This window comes from Staurois parvus, unplaced genomic scaffold (assembly GCF_062004578.1).
Source record: "Staurois parvus isolate SC_StPar_1 unplaced genomic scaffold, SC_StPar_1.0 ptg000572l, whole genome shotgun sequence".
Classification (NCBI taxonomy): Eukaryota; Metazoa; Chordata; class Amphibia; order Anura; family Ranidae; genus Staurois; species Staurois parvus.
The window spans coordinates 1,524,021-1,545,294 of record NW_028318368.1 but is presented as its reverse complement, the minus strand read 5'-3'; the positions used below and the strand labels follow the sequence as shown (position 1 = coordinate 1,545,294).

Sequence of the window (21,274 nt, the reverse complement as noted above, 5' to 3'; positions counted from 1 at the left end):
CAAGTTGTTCGTGAACAGAAGTGTTTGTGTACCGAGGTATCACTATATTGTATTTTTTTATTCTTTGGTTTAGTTATTCTTTAAGTCCTTAACAATCACTTTATGGTCATTGCAGATCTAAAATACACTACAACACAGGAAAAATTACATAAGAAAAGTGCATGCATTTCCGGAATGATACATTATGTTAATTATCAGTGTTTCTTTTACATTTAAAATAAAGTGTAAAGTAAAAAAAGAGTGTTAAACAAAAGGATTTGTTCATTATTTAGGTTAAATCACTATACATTACCAAACAGGCCAAAATGCTATTTGAATAAAAAATAGCTCTTGTTGAAAAAAAAATATATAATTTTTAGCTTCTAGCTGACAATTTCTATAGGACAGAGAACATGTGTAAGGTATATACTTTATAACTGACAATAAGGCATGTTTAATTCACATGAAAGTGAGACCTAAACACCTGTACAGGTATAATTTCATGCATACAAGACAGGCATTCTTAGTCATATTTGGCCTTTCCATGAATCCCTCTAGTTTTATCTGTCAATGATATCAGTATAACAAAAGATGAAATTACATAATGCTATTTTAATATACCTATTTATTTGCTATTTTTATTTTAATATACTGATATGCACATGTACTATGCTGTCACACAAGTTCTATTTTTGTGGCATGATTATGACTGTATAGCTGCAACATTCTAAAATCCCTGTTGTATGTCATCCTAATTAAAGGATTCTATAGCAAATAGCAAAGATAGTACAATTACTTGTGGAGAATTCTATATTTTCCCCAGATGTTGTCATTCTGGTCTATAGCACCATCTTTTCTTGCTCTGAAAATCAGTAAATATAAAATGCTCAAATAAGGATTGTGACTTCCATTACTAAGAAATATATAGAGATTTCACAATAATAAGGCAAAAAGCATAAAAATATCTAGTACTTGTCAGAAAGATGTCAGAATCAGCACTGGGAGGCAATATATCATCCTCATTGTTAGACACTTCTAGGGGACAGATGGTAAAGTCAACAAGACAGTTCTATCCTATGCTGGCATATCTGTCTAATCACTTAGGTGATACTTTCATGCAAGTCACACCAGACTGCTGTCACCTCCAAAAATGGAAAAATATTCTAGAAAAATTGTTAAACATTGCTTGTATATATCTGTAAACTGCAAACTTGACAACTGTTTGATATGCTCACAATGTGTGTTTGGAGCGCAGTGTAAATATAACAGCAAGGTGTTTAGAGCTGTGATTTAAAAAGCTTGCTAAACCTAAAACGAAAATTTTATATTATGTGAACACTCTAAAAAGTGCCCACACCCTGTTTATAAACATTTGACATTTATGTAAGTTTTCTGAGAAGCTGATTGCTTCATTTCTGTGCCATTTAGTCAAAAGCTGTCACAAATATGACTTTTTTTTTTTAAGTCAGCTGAGTTTGAAAATATCACTGATAACTATACCACCTTCACTTTATATATTCTCAGCTCTAATAATATGAATACATTTGCATATTTACTCAGAAATGTGATCAAATCAATTTTAAATATAGCAAGATGTAATTCACCTTCAATGGACCTCAAAGTCAAACTCCAGGCAGATATAAAAGACACTGATTATTCCAGCTCTGTATTCATTAACACACCCATAACGGCAAGTAGTGTGTAAGAGGAGTTTCGTGATTGGCTAGAATTGGTGCCAACAGTACAAACCCTACCCTTGCTCCACTCTTGCTACAACACTTTCCCTCTTGCTGAGGTCCAACCCTCTGCCATATTGTGCCTCCCTCAATGCCAGATGCAGCCACACGATATTCCTGGCCATTGACCTTTATATTCCAAGGAAGGAATTGGTGCCAACAGCACAAACCCTACCCTTGCTCCTCTCCTGCCAGAATACTTTCCTTCCTGCTGAGGTCCAGCCCTCTGCCATATTGTGCCTCACTCAATGCCAGATGCCACCATACGATATTCCTGGCCATTGACCTTTATATTCCAAGGAAGGAATTAGTGCCAAGAGCACAAACCCTACCCTTGCTCCTCTCCTGCTAGAACACTTTCCCTCTTGCTGAGGTCCAACCCTCTGCCATATTGTGCCTCACTCAATGCCAGATGCCGCCACACGATATTCCTGGCCATTGACCTTTATATTCCAAGGAAGGAATTAGTGCCAAGAGCACAAACTCTACCCTTGCTCCTCTCCTGTTAGAACCCTTTCCCTCCTGCTGAGGTTGAACCCTCTGCCATATTGTGCTTCACTCAATGCCAGATGCCTCCACACGATATTTCTGGCCATTGACCTTTATATCCCAAGGAAGGAATTGGTGCCAACAGCACAAACCCTACCCTTGCTCTTCTCCTGCCAGAATACTTTCCTTCCTGCTGAGGTCCAACCCTCTGCCATATTGTGCCTCACTCAATGCCAGATGCCACCACACGATATTCATGTCCATTGACCTTTATATTCTAAGGAAGGAATTAGTGCCAAGAGCACAAAACCTACACTTGCTCCTCTACTGCTAGAACACTTTCCCTCCTGCTGAGGTCCAACCCTCTGCCTTATTGTGCCTCACTCAATGCCAGATGCCTCCACACAATATTCCTGGCCATTGACCTTTATATTCCAAGGAAGGAATTGGTGCCAACAGCATAAATCCTACCCTTGCTCCTCTCTTGCTAGAACACTTTCCCTCCTGCTGAGGTTGAACCCTCTGCCATATTGTGCCTCACTCAATGCCAGATGCCTCCATATGATATTCCTGGCCATTGACCTTTATATTCTATGGAAGGAATTGGTGCCAAAAGCACAAACCCTACCCTTGCTCATCTCCTGCTAGAACATTGTCCCTCCTGCTGAGGTCAAACGGACAGGGCCAGGACCCCAAAGGCTTGTGAAGAACTAGCCTGAGTGAGGACGGTGCTGGATCTCTGGACAGGTAAGTGCCCTCTCATTAAAGTCCAGCAGCATTTGTACCACCTGACTTTTTTTTTCAGACTGAAGAACCACTTTAATTTGGCTTGGTATCAGCATCTGACAGTTTCTGTACAGCAGGGCTCAGACTGGGAGAAGTTGAAACAGTACAAGGAGCAAATTAGTTGTGCTGCAGTGTAGACAGCGTGCTGATGGGAAGAGAGAACAGAAAAACAGAGAAAGAAAGAGGTGAACTTATCATCTGTTTGCTTCTCCTTTACCGTCCTATCATAGGATGTGGAGAGGAGGGAGGAGATCGGTAAGTGTTGCTGAACTGGAGCAAAATAAAATCAGGCCTCTCCTATTGCCAGACTGGGTTGTTTGCTGCTGCAGACTTGTATAAATCTCAGGACCCGACAGACAGAAATAAAATATTTTGGCAAATAAAACGGCTCCGAAATATATATTTTGTCAGTGTATATTTAAAGGAGGCCTGCACTGAGAGAGATATGGAAATTGTCACCTGTAACCTTCTTCTGAAAATGCTATTTGCCTGGCTGATTGTGACTTTAATACCTTCCAAGTCACTGACCCAGTACAAGTATGCAGCAAGTGAAGTCAGAGAAGTCAGAACGGCATACTTGTTCCATGTTAGTGGCTCAGAAAGTACTGAAGCCAATGGATCAAAATAGCAACTAACATGTCCATAGGGGAACTCTAGTAATAAAAGACTACATATTTTATCTGAATCGGTTTTTAATACATATTCCTTAGAAATGTCAGTTTGCACTTTTCTTTCTTCTCTGGGGAAAGATAACAAATCTTATTTACAGCTTAAGTGGGTTTTTTTGTTGTTTTTTTTGCTTGTTTTTAACAGCATAAGAGATGGTACTTATTTTGAATGAGAAGTGTCACTTGTGCTGGTGGTGGCTCTGTTCATTGAAATGTAGACAGTAAGACAGTTATTTTACTGTTTACTACACTGAATTATTATTATTATAATTATGATTACTAATGCAATAATTCATAAATCTACACTGTTGTTTTTTTAGTTGTTTATTGTGGATGGACAGCAACTACGAACAGATCCAGCTAATGTGATGGATGAAGTTCAGAAGTTCTTAGGTGTTTCTCCTCATTACAACTATTCTGAAGCACTAACGTGAGTAGATTTTTGGGAAAGGAACATAGCCTATAAGTGACTATTAGCAACTAGTGAAGGGCTGAACACCCCGCTGTTCGGTTCCCGGTCGAACATTCAAACCTACCGAAGGTTCGACCATGAACTTCGTACAGGGACAAATCACTACCTCACCTGAGCATGTGGTAAGATACCGTTCAGCTACTAAAATACTGCATGAGTTATATTATTAAGTTATGCAGTATTTTAGTAGTGAAAACATTCCTTAACCACTTGCCCTCCAGATTTACCCCCCTTCCTGACCAGGCCATTTTTTGTGTTACGGCGCTGCGTTACTTTAACTGACAATTGTGTGGTCATACAACACTGCACCCAAATGAAATTTATGTCCTTTTTTTCCCACGAATTGAACTTTCTTTTGGTGGTATTTGATTGCCTGTGTGTTTTTTATTTTTTGCGCTATAAAAAAATCGTCAGTTTTGAGATAAAAAAATATTTTTGACTTTTCGCTATTAAACATGTCCAGTAAAAAAATGTAAAAAATCAAATTTCATCATAAATTTAGGCCAAAATGTATTCTGCTACATGTCTTTGCTAAAAAAAAAATACCAATCTGCATAAATTAATTGGTTTAGGTGAAAGTTATACAATTTTCAAATGGCGGTATAGATACTGGAATTTTTTTTTTAATTTTTACAAGTAATGGCTGTGATCAGCAACTTATAGCAGGACTGCTATACTGGGGGGAACTGACTTGGTGTCACTGACATTCCCAGTAACACCAATACAGTGATCAATGCTAAAAAAAAACACTGACACTGTACTAATGGCATTAGGCAGGAAGGGGTTAACATGTGGGGTGATCAAAAGGTTAACTGTGTGCTGTTTCACTGTAAGCTGTGTCCGTGTGCTGCACTGTAATCACACTGCTTGCATCCAAAGAGGTGCACGAGCTGACATGTCGGCATGTCGGAGATGCTTGGGAATCACTAGGCACCGGCAAGTAATCACCGGCTGGAACCCAGTGATTGACAGCCACGGCCGCGAATGGTGGCGTGGGTAGGCCTCGCATGCGCCCCCTACCCAGGAATGCAAAATCACATATATATGTGATTTTGCACATATGTGCCGCCCTGTAGCAGTATATCTGCTATAGGGCAGTCGGGAAGCGGTTAATCTATCAGCTGTTAGCAGGGTTCCCAGCTGACAGCTGAATGTAAAAAAAAATGTGTGAGGTCTCCTCAAATCCATACCAAGCCCTTTGGATCTGGGATGGATTTTGAGGGGAACCCTACCACGCCAAAAAAAAAATTTTAATGGTGTGGGAATCCCCCCAAAATCAATACCAGACCCCTATCCGAGCATGCAGCCAGGCAGGTCAGGAAAAGGGGGGGGATGAGCGAGCACTCTCCCCTCCTGAACCATACCAGGCCACATGCCCTCAACATGGGGGGTGCTTTGGAGCATGGGGGCTCCCCTCCCAAAGCACCTTGTCCCCATGTTGATGGGGACAAAGGCCTCTTCCCCACAACTGTGGTTGGTAGTTGTGGGGTCTGTGGGCAGGGGGCTTACTGGAGACTAGAAGCCCCCTTTAACAAGGGGGCCCCCAGATCCCAGCCCCCCATGTGAATGAGTATGTGGTACATCATACCGCTACCAGGGGCGGACTGACAACTCATGGGGCCCCCGGGCAATAGGGTATTATGGGACCCCTGTGTCCTTGCCCACACTCAAACCACACCCAAAAAAACCTATGAAAGGTACCAGGGGCATCCCATGGGGCCCTCTACTGACCCTGGGCCCTGGGGCAGTGCCCAAGTTCCCAAATGATCAGTCCGTCCCTGACCGCTACTCATTCATGAAAAAAAAGTGTAGTTAAAAAATGACAGGAGACAGTCTTTGACAAGTCTTTTATTAAAAACACCGCCAACCTGAAAAAAAAAAATGCTCCGATCTTGACGCTGGCTCCCACCGTCTGACAGCTGCACCAGGATGACAGTTCTTAAATACTGTGATGACATCACAGGGGGAGGGGTCATGCCAGCCCCTTGTGACGTCATCAAGCGCTGTCAGGGCGCTGTGTATTGTGGGCGAACAGCCTGCTGAATGCCCTTACCATTTGTGTATTTGCTAAACACATAAACAGCCCATGTTCGACTCAAACATCTAGCCCATCTCTATTAGCAACATCTCTGGTATTCACAGTAATAGAGGAGAATAAACAGACAACCCCTTTTATCTATAATTTTCAGGTTCTAAGTTACCTTCCATCTCTAAGGGTGTGCTGAGGTTTGGCCAAAGCAGAGGTGTAGTTGTGGTTTCTGTGTGGTTTACCCGCGTTTTTGGCTATGGTCCAATTGACTTCTATTAGGTCACGCATTTTTGCCATATTTTCTGAAAGAGCACCAAACGTTCTGCATGCCACATCTTTGGTCTGCTTTCAGAAAATGCAGCACAAATGTGGGACCATGGAAAAAAATACAAGTAAAGTCAACTGAAATCACGCATACATCCGCACTGCAGCCAAGCCACAGCACACCAGTGTGTGCCCAGCTTGTAATGACCAGCTGACAATATGTATACCAGGGAATGCATTTTGATTCAATGATGTTTTTATTTTAGGTTTGATTCGCATAAAGGTTTTTGGTGTCAGCTATTGGAGGAGGGGAAAACAAAATGTCTGGGAAAAAGCAAAGGTAGAAAATATCCTTCAATGGATGACGAGGTGAGTATTTCTTTATTATAAATTACATTTATGTTTTTTGTTCAAAAATTAACAGCATTCCAGGAAATAAACTAATAATAACAAATTAGCAGCATCATTTTCAGGTGACAAACATTCAAATTAATTGAAAGTACAGTAATTTTTGTTTTCCATGAACTCACTATTAAAGGTGTATGTCGAGACAAAAATGTTATACATGTGTCGGATAGAGTGGAGAAGGGCTAGAACTAATGCAGGATTTTTAAGGCTATCACGAGCTCCATTAGAGGGGGTATGCTTTGCTGAAAAAATCCTCCTCCCTTCCTGAAGACTCTTAGATGTATGACATCATTTGTGCCTAAGCCTGGAAACCAGGAAATAACCAAAGGAATGCTAAAAAAAAAAAAGTTATATTTAAGAGAGACTCTATTGATAAGATCTAAGCATGAGAGTATCTGTTCATTTGCCACAGACTTTATGAAGGGTCTCGCTTTTCTTGTTAGATTGCTAACATATTTTACTTTATGAATAACATACCAAGAGGACTGAGACTCGTCCTTCACCAGAATAGGTGACCCTCTGCAGTCGGAGAGAAGAAAGCTCTGAAGAGCATCAAAGGGATACTAGTGCTAGGGACCTGAAGATACTGTATATCAGAAGCAGTAGTGGTAATTCATAATGAGGACTAATACGCAAATTCACATGTTAGATTTTGACTGCATCGCTTCACTCGGATGTTCTAAGCCTAATAAAAATCTCACTATTATTTTTGTAGTTCCATTTTCTGAAATGCTTCTGGAGGAAAGGGATCAATGGATGTTTCTGTTTTACAACTGTTTCTGGTATTGCCTGAGCACTGATAGATTGACTGCTAATGCCACTAGATCCCATCCTTTAAATTATAGCCATGGTAAAATCATTAAAAGAAGTAGCTTATGTTTTTTGTTTTTTATTTGGGGGGTCCCATTATTTTGTTAGGTGAGGCTGCCAGGAGGTTCTGCACAATTTAGCATCATGTTCAGCTCTTTAGCTCTTGGAGCAAGGTTCATATTCCTAGACAGAAATTCAGAATTTAAAAGTGCATGAATTTTTAAAACGTTCTGCTGGACCATAACTGATCCAACTTTTTGAAAGTTTGCTCATCTTTACTAGGTGTTTAGGCCTCTTAAATTAATTCTTTATAAAATGCAGAGGCTGCCTTTGCTGACATATTTTTGAAAGTCCTTTTTGTCTGGCTATAAGGTTGATACTCTAGCATTATTATTTTCTAAGTCAGACATTCTTATCTGCATATTTGTTCTGTGGTTCAAAATATTGATTCAAAAGGATAGCATGATAACCAAGAGATGTGGTATTTGCAGACTGAAAAATTAGTGATTGTGACCTCCATGTTTCTTTCTAAAAAAGGTTTTCTTAAACGAGTTCAAGACTTTGGACGTGCTGCACATGCCCAGAAAACACCATAGTATACAGGATGTGTGTAGCATGTCCAGTCCTTCTGTCCTGCTGTAGGGACCCCCCACCCACTACAGAGCAATTTTTGGCTCTCATTAATCAAAGCTGGAGTTACTTTGGACACAAAGCAGTTTACAAAGTAACCATTGCATCTATTCTGTTCATTCATCTGCAGATCAAAGGGATGAACTTTAATCTGCAGATGATGACAGTTAGAGCAACCTGACAAGTAGAAAAGTTTTTTTTTTCCTAAATGTTCCTCCATTTAACACCTTATTAACCCTTATTTTACTCTAATCAGACCTAATTAATTCCCTATTCCTTATTGTCCTGCTCCATTAAAATACTATTTTCGTGATGATATTTTGTTTTTGTTCATTTCTATTTTATTACCCAATAATATTTAAACTTTTTTTGTTTTTGTTTGTTTTGTTCGTTAATATTTTTACACTTTTAAGATATATTTACACATTTCACATTTAAAGAAAAATAAAAAAAAAATGTGATTAATTTGTAAACAACTTTTTAATGCTTTGTACCAGAATCAAACCTTTTGTGTAATTTTAAATAGGTCAGATTACAGAATATAACGTGCACTTTTTATCTGCAGTAACACTATGAAGTTGATTTTCTAAATCTGGAGAGTGCAAAATCTGGCACAGCTGTGCACGGTAGCCAATCAGCTTCTAACTTCAGCTTGTTCAATTAGGCTTTGACAAAAGAATATCTGGAAGCTGATTGGTTTCTATGTACAGCTGCACCAGATTTTGCACTCTCTGGTTTTAGAAAATCAACCCCTATGTATTTTTAAACTAATACTGGTCATAGAAAAAAAAATGGTGACATCATGCTCTCCACCTCACCCAATCAGAAACACTTTGCATTCATTCAGAAAATGCATAGCATTCTCTGAATGGCACCCATGCTGAGCCGCTGACCTCTCGTGCTCAAAATGCAGCAGGCCAGGTGCTCATCATGACAATTAGAAGCTAGTGGAGATCACAGGAGTAGTGGTGTCTACTTCAGTGATTTCCAGCTTCCAAGGGCATCATCCAGATATGGTACATGCATAGTTACATTAGTCCAAGCTGTATCAATGAAACTATGTATAAAATATACATATCTACAATTCCTATTTAACAACACAACTCAATATTAATAAAATACTTTGTTCCCTTTTCTTTGGAATCAAATGTCTTGTACCTTAATATAAAGCTATAATTTTATATATATATATATATATATATATATATATATATATATATATATATACATACATCTGTGCAACGTTGTCTTCTACCGTACCTCTTTCACTTTAATATATACAGTTATTTTGCATACGATTCCTTACATTTCCTGAAGTTTATGCTGCAGAGTATGCTTCTGCTTATCATTAAAACTTTCTAGAACATAAAATCCCAAGCTAAGCATACAAATCAACAGCAGCAATCTATCACAGCAATACAAAAGTGTAATGAGTAAACATAATTTAATCTACTGTCAGCAAGTATGATTATCCCAGTCTATGCGAGTCTTGTAGACAGGTTTAAACAAAAACAAAACAAAAACATTCACAGAAAAATTCTAAACTTTCCGCAGATGCAGCAGTGGCTGGTGATATATCAAAAAAGACAAATGTTTGAAAGATTTATTTTTTTTTTTGTACCTAAAATATTACATCGGTAGAAGCGGATTGTAAATTTGACAGTAAGAGCCAGAAGCTGTATAGTTCTCACTTGAAATTGAAATTCTCTGTTTTATTTTCACCTCATCTGTCATTTTTAAAATGGTGGTAGTAACCATTAACACAAAATCATCACCAGACATTGCATTCAGCTTTATACACTAGAAGCACTGTAAATGAAACATGTTAAAAAAAGAAATAGAGTAATAAGTGCAAATTGGATATTATTGGAAATCTTAGTATCACAGACATGTAAGCAAAACTGTCTTACGCATAGGCTGCCATTGCTGATCTTCAGAAAATGCTAGTTTCCTGGTTGTCCCACTGATACTCCAGCTGCACTACGTTGTTAGTCATTGACCTGGAACATGTATGCAGACCAGGAATTATCACTTTATTCTGACCTTATGGGACTGCCGGAAGTATGCTATTACCTAGCAAAAGACGTAAAAACTTTTATTTTGGATAAATAACTTGGCCACAGCCATTTATTATTGGTATACTTCGTTTTCAATCAAATCTTTATTTGTATACAGCAAATTAGCATGAATATATTGAGCATTTCACTAAAATTATCACTACTTAACCACAGCTTAGTCACTACGACTCAAGCTGCCCATATTAAAAACAACAACTTATTAACCATCCTCATATTCTTTGACAATCTTACTCCATCTGAAGTAAACTTACTGACTTGTCTCCTTTTAATTTAAGGTGAACTTACCAAATAATAATTTGCCACAACTAAAGGACTGGTGGGAGGGGAGCACCACAGAGATGCCTCCTAGGTGGCTGATCCAAGAGAATAGGACCCCCTTTTTATAGTCCCCCTAAACTCTACTGGTAACTTCTGATAGGTCAGTTGCCATCCAGGTGTCACCCCACGCACCCCAGGTGCAGTGGGGGGCTTAAAACGCCTACTTTCCAGAAGCTTATCCATTATCCAAGGACTAGTGGGGGGGAGGGGGCTTGAAACTTTTAATGAACTTCTAGAAGTTGCCCCTTTAACATCAGGCACAAGGGAGGACTTAAAACCTGCTGACCTTCTAGAAGTCTTTCCAGTTGTGTGTGTATATATATACAGTCAGGTCCATAAATATTGGGACATCGACATAATTCTAACATTTTTGGCCCTATACACCACCACAATGGATTTGAAATGAAACGAACAAGATGTGCTTTAACTGCAGACTGTCAGCTTTAATTTGAGGGTATTTACATCCAAATCAGGTGAACGGTGTAGGAATTACAACAGTTTGCATATGTGCCTCCCACTTGTTAAGGGGCCAAAAGTAATGGGACAATTGGCTTCTCAGCTGTCCCATGGCCAGGGGTGTGTTATTCCCTCATTATCCCAATTACAATGAGCAGATAAAAGGTCCAGTTCATTTCAAGTGTGCTATTTGCATTTGGAATCTGTTGCTGTCAACTCTCAAGATGAGATCCAAAGAGCTGTCACTATCAGTGAAGCAAGCCATCATTAGGCTGAAAAAACAAAACAAACCCATCAGAGAGATAGCAAAAACATTAGGCGTGGCCAAAACAACTGTTTGGAACATTCTTAAAAAGAAAGAACGCACCAATGAGCTCAGGAACACCAAAAGACCCGGAAGACCACGGAAAACAATTGTGGTGGATGACCGAAGAATTCTTTCCCTGGTGAAGAAAACACCCTTCACAACAGTTGGCCAGATCAAGAACACTCTCCAGGAGGAAGGTGTATGTGTGTCAAAGTCAACAATCAAGAGAAGACTTCACCAGAGTGAATACAGAGAGTTCACCACAAGATGTAAACCATTGGTGAGCCTCAAAAACAGGAAGGCCAGATTAGAGTTTGCCAAACGACATCTAAAAAAGCCTTCACAGTTCTGGAACAACATCCTATGGACAGATGAGAACAAGATCAACTTGTACCAGAGTGATGGGAAGAGAAGATTATGGAGAAGGAAAGGAACTGCTCATGATCCTAAGCATACCACCTCATCAGTGAAGCATGGTGGTGGTAGTGTCATGGCGTGGGCATGTATGGCTGCCAATGGAACTAGTTCTCTTGTATTTATTGATGATGTGACTGCTGACAAAAGCAGCAGGATGAATTCTGAAGTGTTTCGGGCAATATTATCTGCTCATATTCTGCCAAATGCTTCAGAACTCATTGGACGCCGCTTCACAGTGCAGATGGACAATGACCCAAAGCATACTGCAAAAGCAACCAAAGAGCTTTTTAAGGGAAAGAAGTGGAATGTTATGCAATGGCCAAGTCAATCACCTGACCTGAATCCGATTGAGCATGCATTTCACTTGCTGAAGACAAAACTGAAGGGAAAATGCCCCAAGAACAAGCAGGAACTGAAGACAGTTGCAGTAGAGGCCTGGCAAAGCATTACCAGGGATGAAACCTAGCGTCTGGTGATGTCTATGTATGTGTTCCAGACTTCAGGCTGTAATTGACTGCAAAGGATTTGCAACCAAGTATTAAAAAGTGAAAGTTTGATTTATGATTATTATTCTGTCCCATTACTTTTGGTCCCTTAACAAGTGGGAGGCACATATGCAAACTGTTGTAATTCCTACACCGTTCACCTGATTTGGATGTAAATACCATCAAATTAAAGCTGACAGTCTGCAGTTAAAGCACATCTTGTTCATTTCATTTCAAATCCATTGTGGTGGTGTATAGAGCCAAAAATGTTAGAATTGTGTCGATGCCCCAATATTTATGGACCTGACTGTATATTTATATACTATATTGCCAAAAGTATTCGGATGCCTGCTTTTACACGCATGTGAACTTTAACAGCATCCCAGTCTTAGTCCATAGAATTCAATATTGAGTTGGCCCACCCTTTGCAGTTATAACAGCTTCAACTTTTCTGGAAAGGCTGTTCACAAGGTTTAGGAGTGTGTCTATGGGAATGTTTGACTATTCTTCCAGAAGCACATTTGTGAGGTCAGGCACTGATGTCAGACAAGAAGGCCTGGCTCGCAATCTCCACTCTAATTCATCGCAAAGGTGTTGTATTGGGTTGAGATCAAGACTCTGTGCAGGCCAGTCAAGTTCCTCCACCCCAAACTCGCTTATTCATGTCTTTATGGACCTTACTTTGTACACTGGTGCACAGTCATGTTGGAACAGGAGGGGGCCATCCCCAAACTGTTCCCACAAAGTTGGAAGCATGAAATTGTCCAAAATGTCCTGGTATGCTGATGCTTTAAGAGTTTCCTTCACTGGAATAAAGGGGCTAAGCCCAACCCCTTGAACAACAACCCAACACCATAATCCCCCCTCCACCAAACATTACACATGGCACAATGCACTCAGGCAAGTATCGTTCTCCTGGCAACCGTCAAACCCAGACATGTCCATCAGATTGCCAGACAGAGAAGCGTGATTTGTCACTCCAGAGAACACATCTCCACTGCTCTAGAGTAAAGTGGTGGCTTGCTTTACAGCACTGTATCTGACTGCATTGCACTTGGTAAAGCTTGGAAGCAGCTGCTCGGCCATGGAAACCCATTCCATGAAGCATTTACACACTGTTGTGCTAATCTGAAGGCCACATGAAGTTTGGAGGTCTTTAGCTATTGACTCTGCAGACAGTTGGTGACTTCTGCGCACTGTGCGCTTCAGCACGCGCTGACCCCGCTCTGTCATTTTACGTGGCCTACCACTTCATGGCTGAGTTGCTGTTGTTCCCAGTTGCTACCACTTTTTTATAATACCACTAACAGTTGACCGTGGAATATTTAGTAACAAGGACATTTTACGAATGGACTTATTGCACAGGTGGCAACCTATTACGGTAGCAGCTTTGAATTCACTGAGCTCCTGAGAGGAACTCATTCTTTCACAAATGTTTGTAGAAGCAGTCTGCATGCCTAGGTGCTTGATTTTATACATCTGTGGCCACGGAGGTAATTGCAACACCTGAATACAATGATTTGGAGGGGTGTCCTAATACTTTTGGCAATATAGTGTGTGTATATATATATATATATATATATATATATATATATATATACATACACACACACATTCAGTATATACACCCAGAAGCTATGGACAACAGAAACAGTTGCCTAATATTACTGTTATCTGGCCCGGATTAGTGGCAGCTCCTTCCTAGTAGTCTCAGACCCTCTCTCTCTATTTACTACCTCCCTCTGAGTTTTCTAGCCCAACCACACATATACAGGAAGTGATACAAAAAACCGCTGCTCATAAATAAGCAGCACAGCCACTTACAAGTACAGACAGTAGAGGGAAGCAGATCTCTACAGTGGCACAAAGAAGCCTTAGGCAGGAGGACATGGGCAGATCCCCTAACACCACAGGACCCCTGACTTTTACCTACGTGGTGGGTTATCTAGTACCACATAGTCGTAGCTGTATATAGCAGGGCCCCATAAAAGAAAATACATTACTGAGCTCCCTGGATGTTCAAAAAAGCCACTGCTGAGATTTATTTTCTTCTAAAATAATCTGAATGTTCCCACGGCAGTACAGTAGAGATATCTAAGCTGGGCACTTGCTGATTTTTTTCCAAATGGTTTGCCACATGTAATCTGTGTGCCCTTAAAAAGCACTAAGATAGCACAGGGTTTAATTAAATATGTCACAGACCATACCACTGCTCTACAGTAAGGATGACTGGGAGTAGGTGTTGCTGGGCTCTCTAACAATATCATAGCATGCTATGGAAATATTTATGCATATGAATCATTGCTTTTGGTGCAAAAGCATATGATAATACAGCTGATTCTTGTCCAATTCATTTTTGAGTGGACTGAGTATTAAGCATGTAACATCCAGTCATACTTTACTTAATTAGTAAGGAACAGGAGAACTTTCCAAGCAGCATGGTGTTACAGTAATTGTCTTGTTCCATGTTATTTTCTCAGTGGGTGTTGGAAATCGAGACATTTCTATAATTGCAACTGTATGTTATGTATAATTCTGTCATGACAATTACCTGCCTTACACCAAGCTTCAGGTAATTTCAGACAACTAAATTTTTAATGAAATACTCTCAGCTAAAAAAAAAAATCTCTCTATGAGATCTTGATATTGCCAGCATCTCTCACATTTTTGGAATATAGAAAGGAATTTTACTTGTAATATAGGATGAAGCATTTGCTAAATAACAGTATTTATAAACTTAATAAGAGCTGTAATAGTCTTTTAAAAAGCTGTCAATGTTGTAAAGGGTTTCATTAAAGGCTTGTGTACAAGAGCACCTGAGATGTATCATGTTCCTGATATAATATATTTCAAATAGATAAATTGGAAAATAAATTGTGTGAATATTCACTTCAATTATCCAATAATGTGAAAAACAAATTCCTGTTTACCTATTTCATCTGCTCATGATTGAATTACTAAAATTAATATTCACACATTTTATCATTTGTATAAAGATTCTTAAAACAACTACACGTGCCTCCACTCCAGCGATGCTGCCTCCTTCGGGTGGCCTTCTTCTGTGTTCCGGTCTTCAATGAACCGGAATGAAGTCATGTCTGTGTATGCACAAGAATTCATTAATCTCAGTGAACCAGCAAATAAGAATACTTTAAGTTCTCATGTACTCTGGACGTTTTTTACAGCTACTGATTTTGGCTTTTGGCTTTTTTTTCTACAGCCAGTAAACTCCCCAGCATGTTAGCCTATGTGTTCATGCACACATAGACTGTAATCAACATTTTATGGCAGGGACGGTTTTTGGCTGAAAAAAAACCCCAGGACTAGTGGGTTTCTATAGCAGTTTTTTTAGCTGTAAAAACACTCTAACACTGAAAAAGTGGCAAAACGTGGTCAAACTTGGTAAAACATTGCAAACCAGTATTTTTTTACTTTTGTGACCCAAAAAATGTGTTTTTTGGTTAAAAAAAAGCAGAAAGAGCAGAAAAATACAGCTAAACGCGTCAAAACACAGCTAAACGCTAATGCAAAAATGCTAAAAACAGCTGAAAAACTCACTTTTTTAACAAGATTTTACACAGCTAATGTTACCAGCGTTATCAAAATGCCCAGTGTGCATGGAGCCTAATGCAGAAGAGACATATAAAAGTGTAAACATTATAAAGTGTAGCACTACTCCCGTTGGAGCTGCAGGAATACAGTCCAGGTTTCCCACAATATTTGCCCCACAGTTAGGCATGTAGGCTCATTTACACATTACTTTAGTGACCAGTCTAGGGCTGCTGTTTTTGTTGTTTTTATTTTTGGAAAACTTGGGTAGGATTGAGGAAATTAAGTGGGATACGCCAAAAACAAGAACTATGTTCACTGGAGGACTTAAGTATTTTTTCAGGACAGGCTATAATAAAGTCAGCAAAACAGTAGATTTCAGCTTTAAGGTAGTAGCAGTGGTGCTCTCTTTTTTAGAGTGTTAAGAGCAGAGATAAGGTTGATAAAGCTCTTCAGGACACAAGCCGGAGTCCCATTTAACTAGACCCAAAGTTGATCCACTAGCACCAAAGGAGTATTAACAGCAGATCCTTCAGAGTTGTCTGTACTCCCAAGGCCCAAGGACAGCTGGTTTCCCTCTTACATGATACCAGAGCAGATCTTCAGTAGATAGCCCCTCAGTCAGCTCTTAGAAGTACCCGGGTCCCATGGTAGCATTGCCTGGAAGAGCAGAGTGCCCCCTAAAGGCTGGACTAATCCTATCCAAGAGAAGACCCAGAGCTCAGTGTGCTCACCGAATATATACAGTCTTCCAGCATGCCATCAGAGCCTGTCTCTCTGGTATAAGCCAGGGCTGTATCAATTTTCATGCTGCCATCTACAGAGCTTCACACCTATCATCCAAAAACTTCTCAAGCTTTTTAAATGCAGAGTAGGCTATCAGACTGGCAGCAGCTGAACACACTGAGCAGACCTGACTAGCAGAATACAGCTTCACCAACTACAGTGAGCTAATTATGCTTTTACCTAACAAACAATCACAACCACAACCTATAGCATAACTGAGAGTGGTAACTAAATTTACCTATCAAAACACATACTAAATCTATCTAATCCTAGCACCTATGTAGGAGGGTGCTACAGAAGTAACATTTTCCTTTAACTCTTTTAGAAAATAAGACCAATTTTGTTTTATATGCATTGCATATAGAGTTGTGAGCCCTATGTTAACCACTTACCATACGGCCCCTGTAAATAAACGGCCGGACGGGAGCAGTGCAGGAGCGGATTGCTGTTTATAAACAGTGCCCGCATTCACAGCCTGTGCGCTTTCTGGGAGGCATGGCACCGTGATCCAGTGCCCGCTGTACGATCACTGTACGGGACCTCTGCGAGGTCCCAATTCATGTGATCACTGATTGACCAATCAGTGATCACATGAATAGCAGTAAGCAATCTGTCACTTCTGACATCATTGCTTATTACTTGTGAAATCTGTGAATGATCACAGAGGTCACATGGTACAAGGCTATTCACAACAGCCTTGTACCATGTGACAAGCTGGGACCAATCATAACTCTCACAGTATTTCTCAATGGCTGAAAGAATGCAGTCAGAGAGAAGGAGAAATGATTGCTTTTACAGCATTTATGGGTGTAAAAGCAATCAGTGTAAAAAAAAAAAAAATCTTCACACAAGTAATACACTATGATGACACTGTACTGCTAGGGTGACAGTATGTAAAAAAAACATAAATAATAATATAAAAAAATAAAATAAAAATGTAAAAAAAAGTTTTGAAAAATTATAATTTTTGGTTACAAACTAATTTGGGTTATTTTTTTTTTACTAAAAAGATAACTCAATACATTTTAGCCCAGATTTATGAAGAAAGATTATTTATTTGCAAACTTTAATAAGAAAAACACTTTTTTTCAAAATTTTTGGACTTTTTCATTTATATAGCAAAAAAAAAAAAAAAATCCCAGTGGTGAATAAATACCACCAAAATAAAGTTTTATCTGTCTAAAAAGAATGCTTAAAAATTCATATGGGTACAGTGTTGCATGACCGCGCAATTGTCATTCAAAGTGTGATAGCACTGAAAGCTGAAAATTGGCCTGGAAAGGAAGGGGGTGAAAATGTCCGGACTTGAAATGGCTACCCTGTTGTATACATAGGTGCTGAGATATTGTTGTGATATGTAAAGAAATGAAATGAATTAGGGTATTTAACATTTAAGGATCCAATTGTTTGCAATAAGATACTATAAGTCCTATCATACTACAATTCCTTGCTAAATAAGCCTGTCAATGGTTATATCATTTCCATATGGGTTATGTGCCAAGATACCCACATTTTCAAAGCTAAAAAATTTAGAGCTCAATTTTAAAGCAGCCTTACATGTGACCATGCCTACAGCCATGCCATGAAGATACCTTAAAAAAAATCCAACAGTCAATTTATAAACCACATTCGCTTTAAGAATATGCTTAGCGCTATTAACATTAATTAGAGATGAGACAAAAAAAGCAGAAGGAGAGCCCAGTCATTTGACCTGTCAAAGGCATGTCACCAGTTTTTCCACTAAATACAAGATGTTCTCTGTTGCATTTAACAGTGAACACTCCTTGACAGACTGCAGGATCCATACAATTTCCTACATTTTATGAATTAGCTGTAAAATGTAACCTGCAGTTTGGACTAACATTGAGGTGAAAAGTGGAGAGAAGATAGTGATATTCACTCTCTATTATATATCAGCTCTGTAGTCTGATTGAGATATAATTTCTTTACAATGAATTTTATTGTATACAACACAACAACAGAGAAACAAGCTGATTGGCACACAAAAAGGAAGGTGTACAATTCTGTTGATGAAGGACATAACAAATGCACTGAAATATTGACACGAAGAGCAGCGAAGTACAAAAACACAATCTCTAAAGAGAAGGAATGAAACCCTATAAATTGCGTTAACGGCAAATAGTAATCAATGAGCTGGTGGGCAAAGACCAAGGATAGTGATCAAAGTAGCATACAGATGATAGGAAAAACTGAGCATGAAGTCTGACTGGACGCAGATCGGAACTCTACACCAGGGACTTCCAAAAAAGTCTGCCTGGTGTATAAGCCATTACAGGCACAATTCTCTAGGGGTATCGCAATCAGTGCATATAGCATAAAAACTGACAGAAACACAAAAAGAAAAGGAAAGAAAAGAGAAAAGCGGAGAAAGAAGAAACAAGAATAGTAAAGACAAAGAAAGGGCTCCAGAGGGACGCACCAGGAGAATCTTATATCGACAGGAGGGTCTGATCAAATCTAGATGGTTGAGCCACCTCAATCCAAGGACGCCAGATCTGCAGAAACTTAGTGTGGGTGTTTAACAGCATAGCCGTTAGCTTCTCATGAACCAATATAAAATTAATCTGATTCTTAATGGCTTCAAAGCTAAGAAGAGGGGTTTTCCAAGCTCTTGCAATCGTCAATTTGGTAGCCATAAATAGATGCAATGCTAACTGCCGCTCAGGACGGAGTAGGCCTACTAATGGTTTAAATAATAGTGCCTCATATGGGTTATGCTTAATATCTGTGTGTAGCATAGTGTGGAGAAGGGCATAGACCCTAATTCATAGTCTGCATACCTTGGGGCAAGTCCACCAATTATGGACCATGGTACCTATTTGTTGACAACAATGAAAGCAAGTCGGAGAATATGAGGGAATAAAACGAGCCAATCGGGCAGGCGTATAATACCATCTATAGAGGACCTTGTAGGCATTTTCTAATATAATAACATTCCTCGAGCATTTAGACAATGTTTGAGTCATGATCCGCCAGTCTTGCTGATCTAGAAAACGCCCGAGTTCTGATTGCCACTGCTGATGATAGGAGCAAACCAGGGGAGTCCTATAAGAAATGATAGCAGAGTAGACAAGGGAGATCAAGCCTGGCGCATGAGGCCTGTGCCTGCAAAGACTTTCGAAGGGAGTCACCCTATAGGGACCAAAATGGGCTCATAATAATGTAGTAAGAAAGTGATGGAGTTGGAGGTAGCTAAAATGTTCCCTCAATGGGATATCATGTGAAGAACGCAAAGTCGAAAAAGTAAGTAGGAGAGAGCATGGAGTGTACGTCATTGAAGCCATGGGCTGACCACCACGCAAACTGGCCAGGATTGTCAAGGCCCGGGGGAAACAATGGGTTGTGGAATAGGTGCATCAAGGGTAAGTGAGCAGAAATAAGACCGGCAGAATATTTAATGGAGTCCCAAAGACAAAACGTATGTGTTAATGTCAGACTAAGAGGTGAAGGGCGACGAACAGGGGGGAGCCACAGCAAAGAAGAAAGTAGCGTCTGGTGAGAGTCCATCAGATCCATTGTGGCCCACAAGGGCATATTGCGAGACGCGTGAAGATGGGCTAGTGGGGCTTGATTGAGATATAATTTCAAGGGTAGAACACATGGAAAATCAAATGTGAAGTACCATTTAGTTAACACAAAATGCACTGGGTGTGTGATCTATTAACATTTTCTTGTTTTCTCCCTTTTAGTGCAGAGCCTTCCTATCAAGCTATTATCGGGATCACAATGTGGAATTGTCCAAACTTTTGCACAGACTTGGCCAACCTTTGCCTGCGTGGCTTAGACAAGAGCTGCAGAAAATAAGATAGCAGAGAATATAAGCCTAATACTTAAAGGGGACTCCCATTAACCAAATTCAAGGACCACTTATTATACCAGCTGTCAAAACTTTAACATTCACATTTTTGAGAGAGCACCACCAGAAAAGCTATGTTCCATGTGCTGGCATGTGGATCTCACCAACACTCTCTTATAGAACAATCTGTCAGTCCATGGCCTTTGACCTACAGCTTGTCATGGTTTCTGTCATCACAAAAGACTGGTTAACATATTATTGGCAGTGATTTATCAAAACTGGAGCAAAGGAAACTAGAGCCAGAGTGGTGCTATTATTATAAACAACTTTTGAAAATGTAAACCTGGTTATGGTGGACAAAAGGTCCATGTCAGCTTCCATTTTCCTTGCTTTAATATCTATAAATCTGCCATCTAAGGCTAGAGATTGGTAAAGGTAAAAATAATAAACTGTATAAAAAAACAGTGGTTATATCTTATCATTAAACTGTAAAGTCACTGGATCATCTGATTTTACAATAAATGTTTGTTTACCTACCAACACTGAGTGTGTGTTTTTTAAAACCATTACAATTGCCTGTTGACTAAAGCAATTTAAACTTTATTTAAAAAATTAAGCAGTGCAATTCTGTTCAAGAAGGTAGGTTATGCAGCATTGATATCTAATATCCAGAGCATCTATGTTGATATTCATTTATAAGCCTAATGCTGTTTATTCGAAATGCTTAAAAGTGGACTCCAGGAAACAAGATAAATGCACAGATTTGAAAATTTGTACGGTAATTACTGAG

General features: G+C 39.4%; 1 protein-coding gene across 2 annotated transcripts in view; it reads left to right on the top strand.

Annotated features, from left to right (window-relative positions):
- LOC149450529 (bifunctional heparan sulfate N-deacetylase/N-sulfotransferase 3-like) overlaps positions 1 to 21,024 on the top strand; it is a 347,552-nt gene extending 326,528 nt beyond the window's left edge. For both annotated transcript variants that reach the window (XM_089691786.1, XM_089691787.1), the window contains exons 12-14: positions 3,979 to 4,088; positions 6,690 to 6,792; positions 20,378 to 21,024. In XM_089691786.1, the coding sequence (XP_089547912.1) occupies positions 3,979 to 4,088; positions 6,690 to 6,792; positions 20,378 to 20,497 (333 nt within the window). In that variant the 3' untranslated portion in view covers positions 20,498 to 21,024. The remainder of the gene's footprint in view (positions 1 to 3,978; positions 4,089 to 6,689; positions 6,793 to 20,377) is intronic.
- The last annotated feature ends 250 nt before the right edge of the window (positions 21,025 to 21,274 follow it).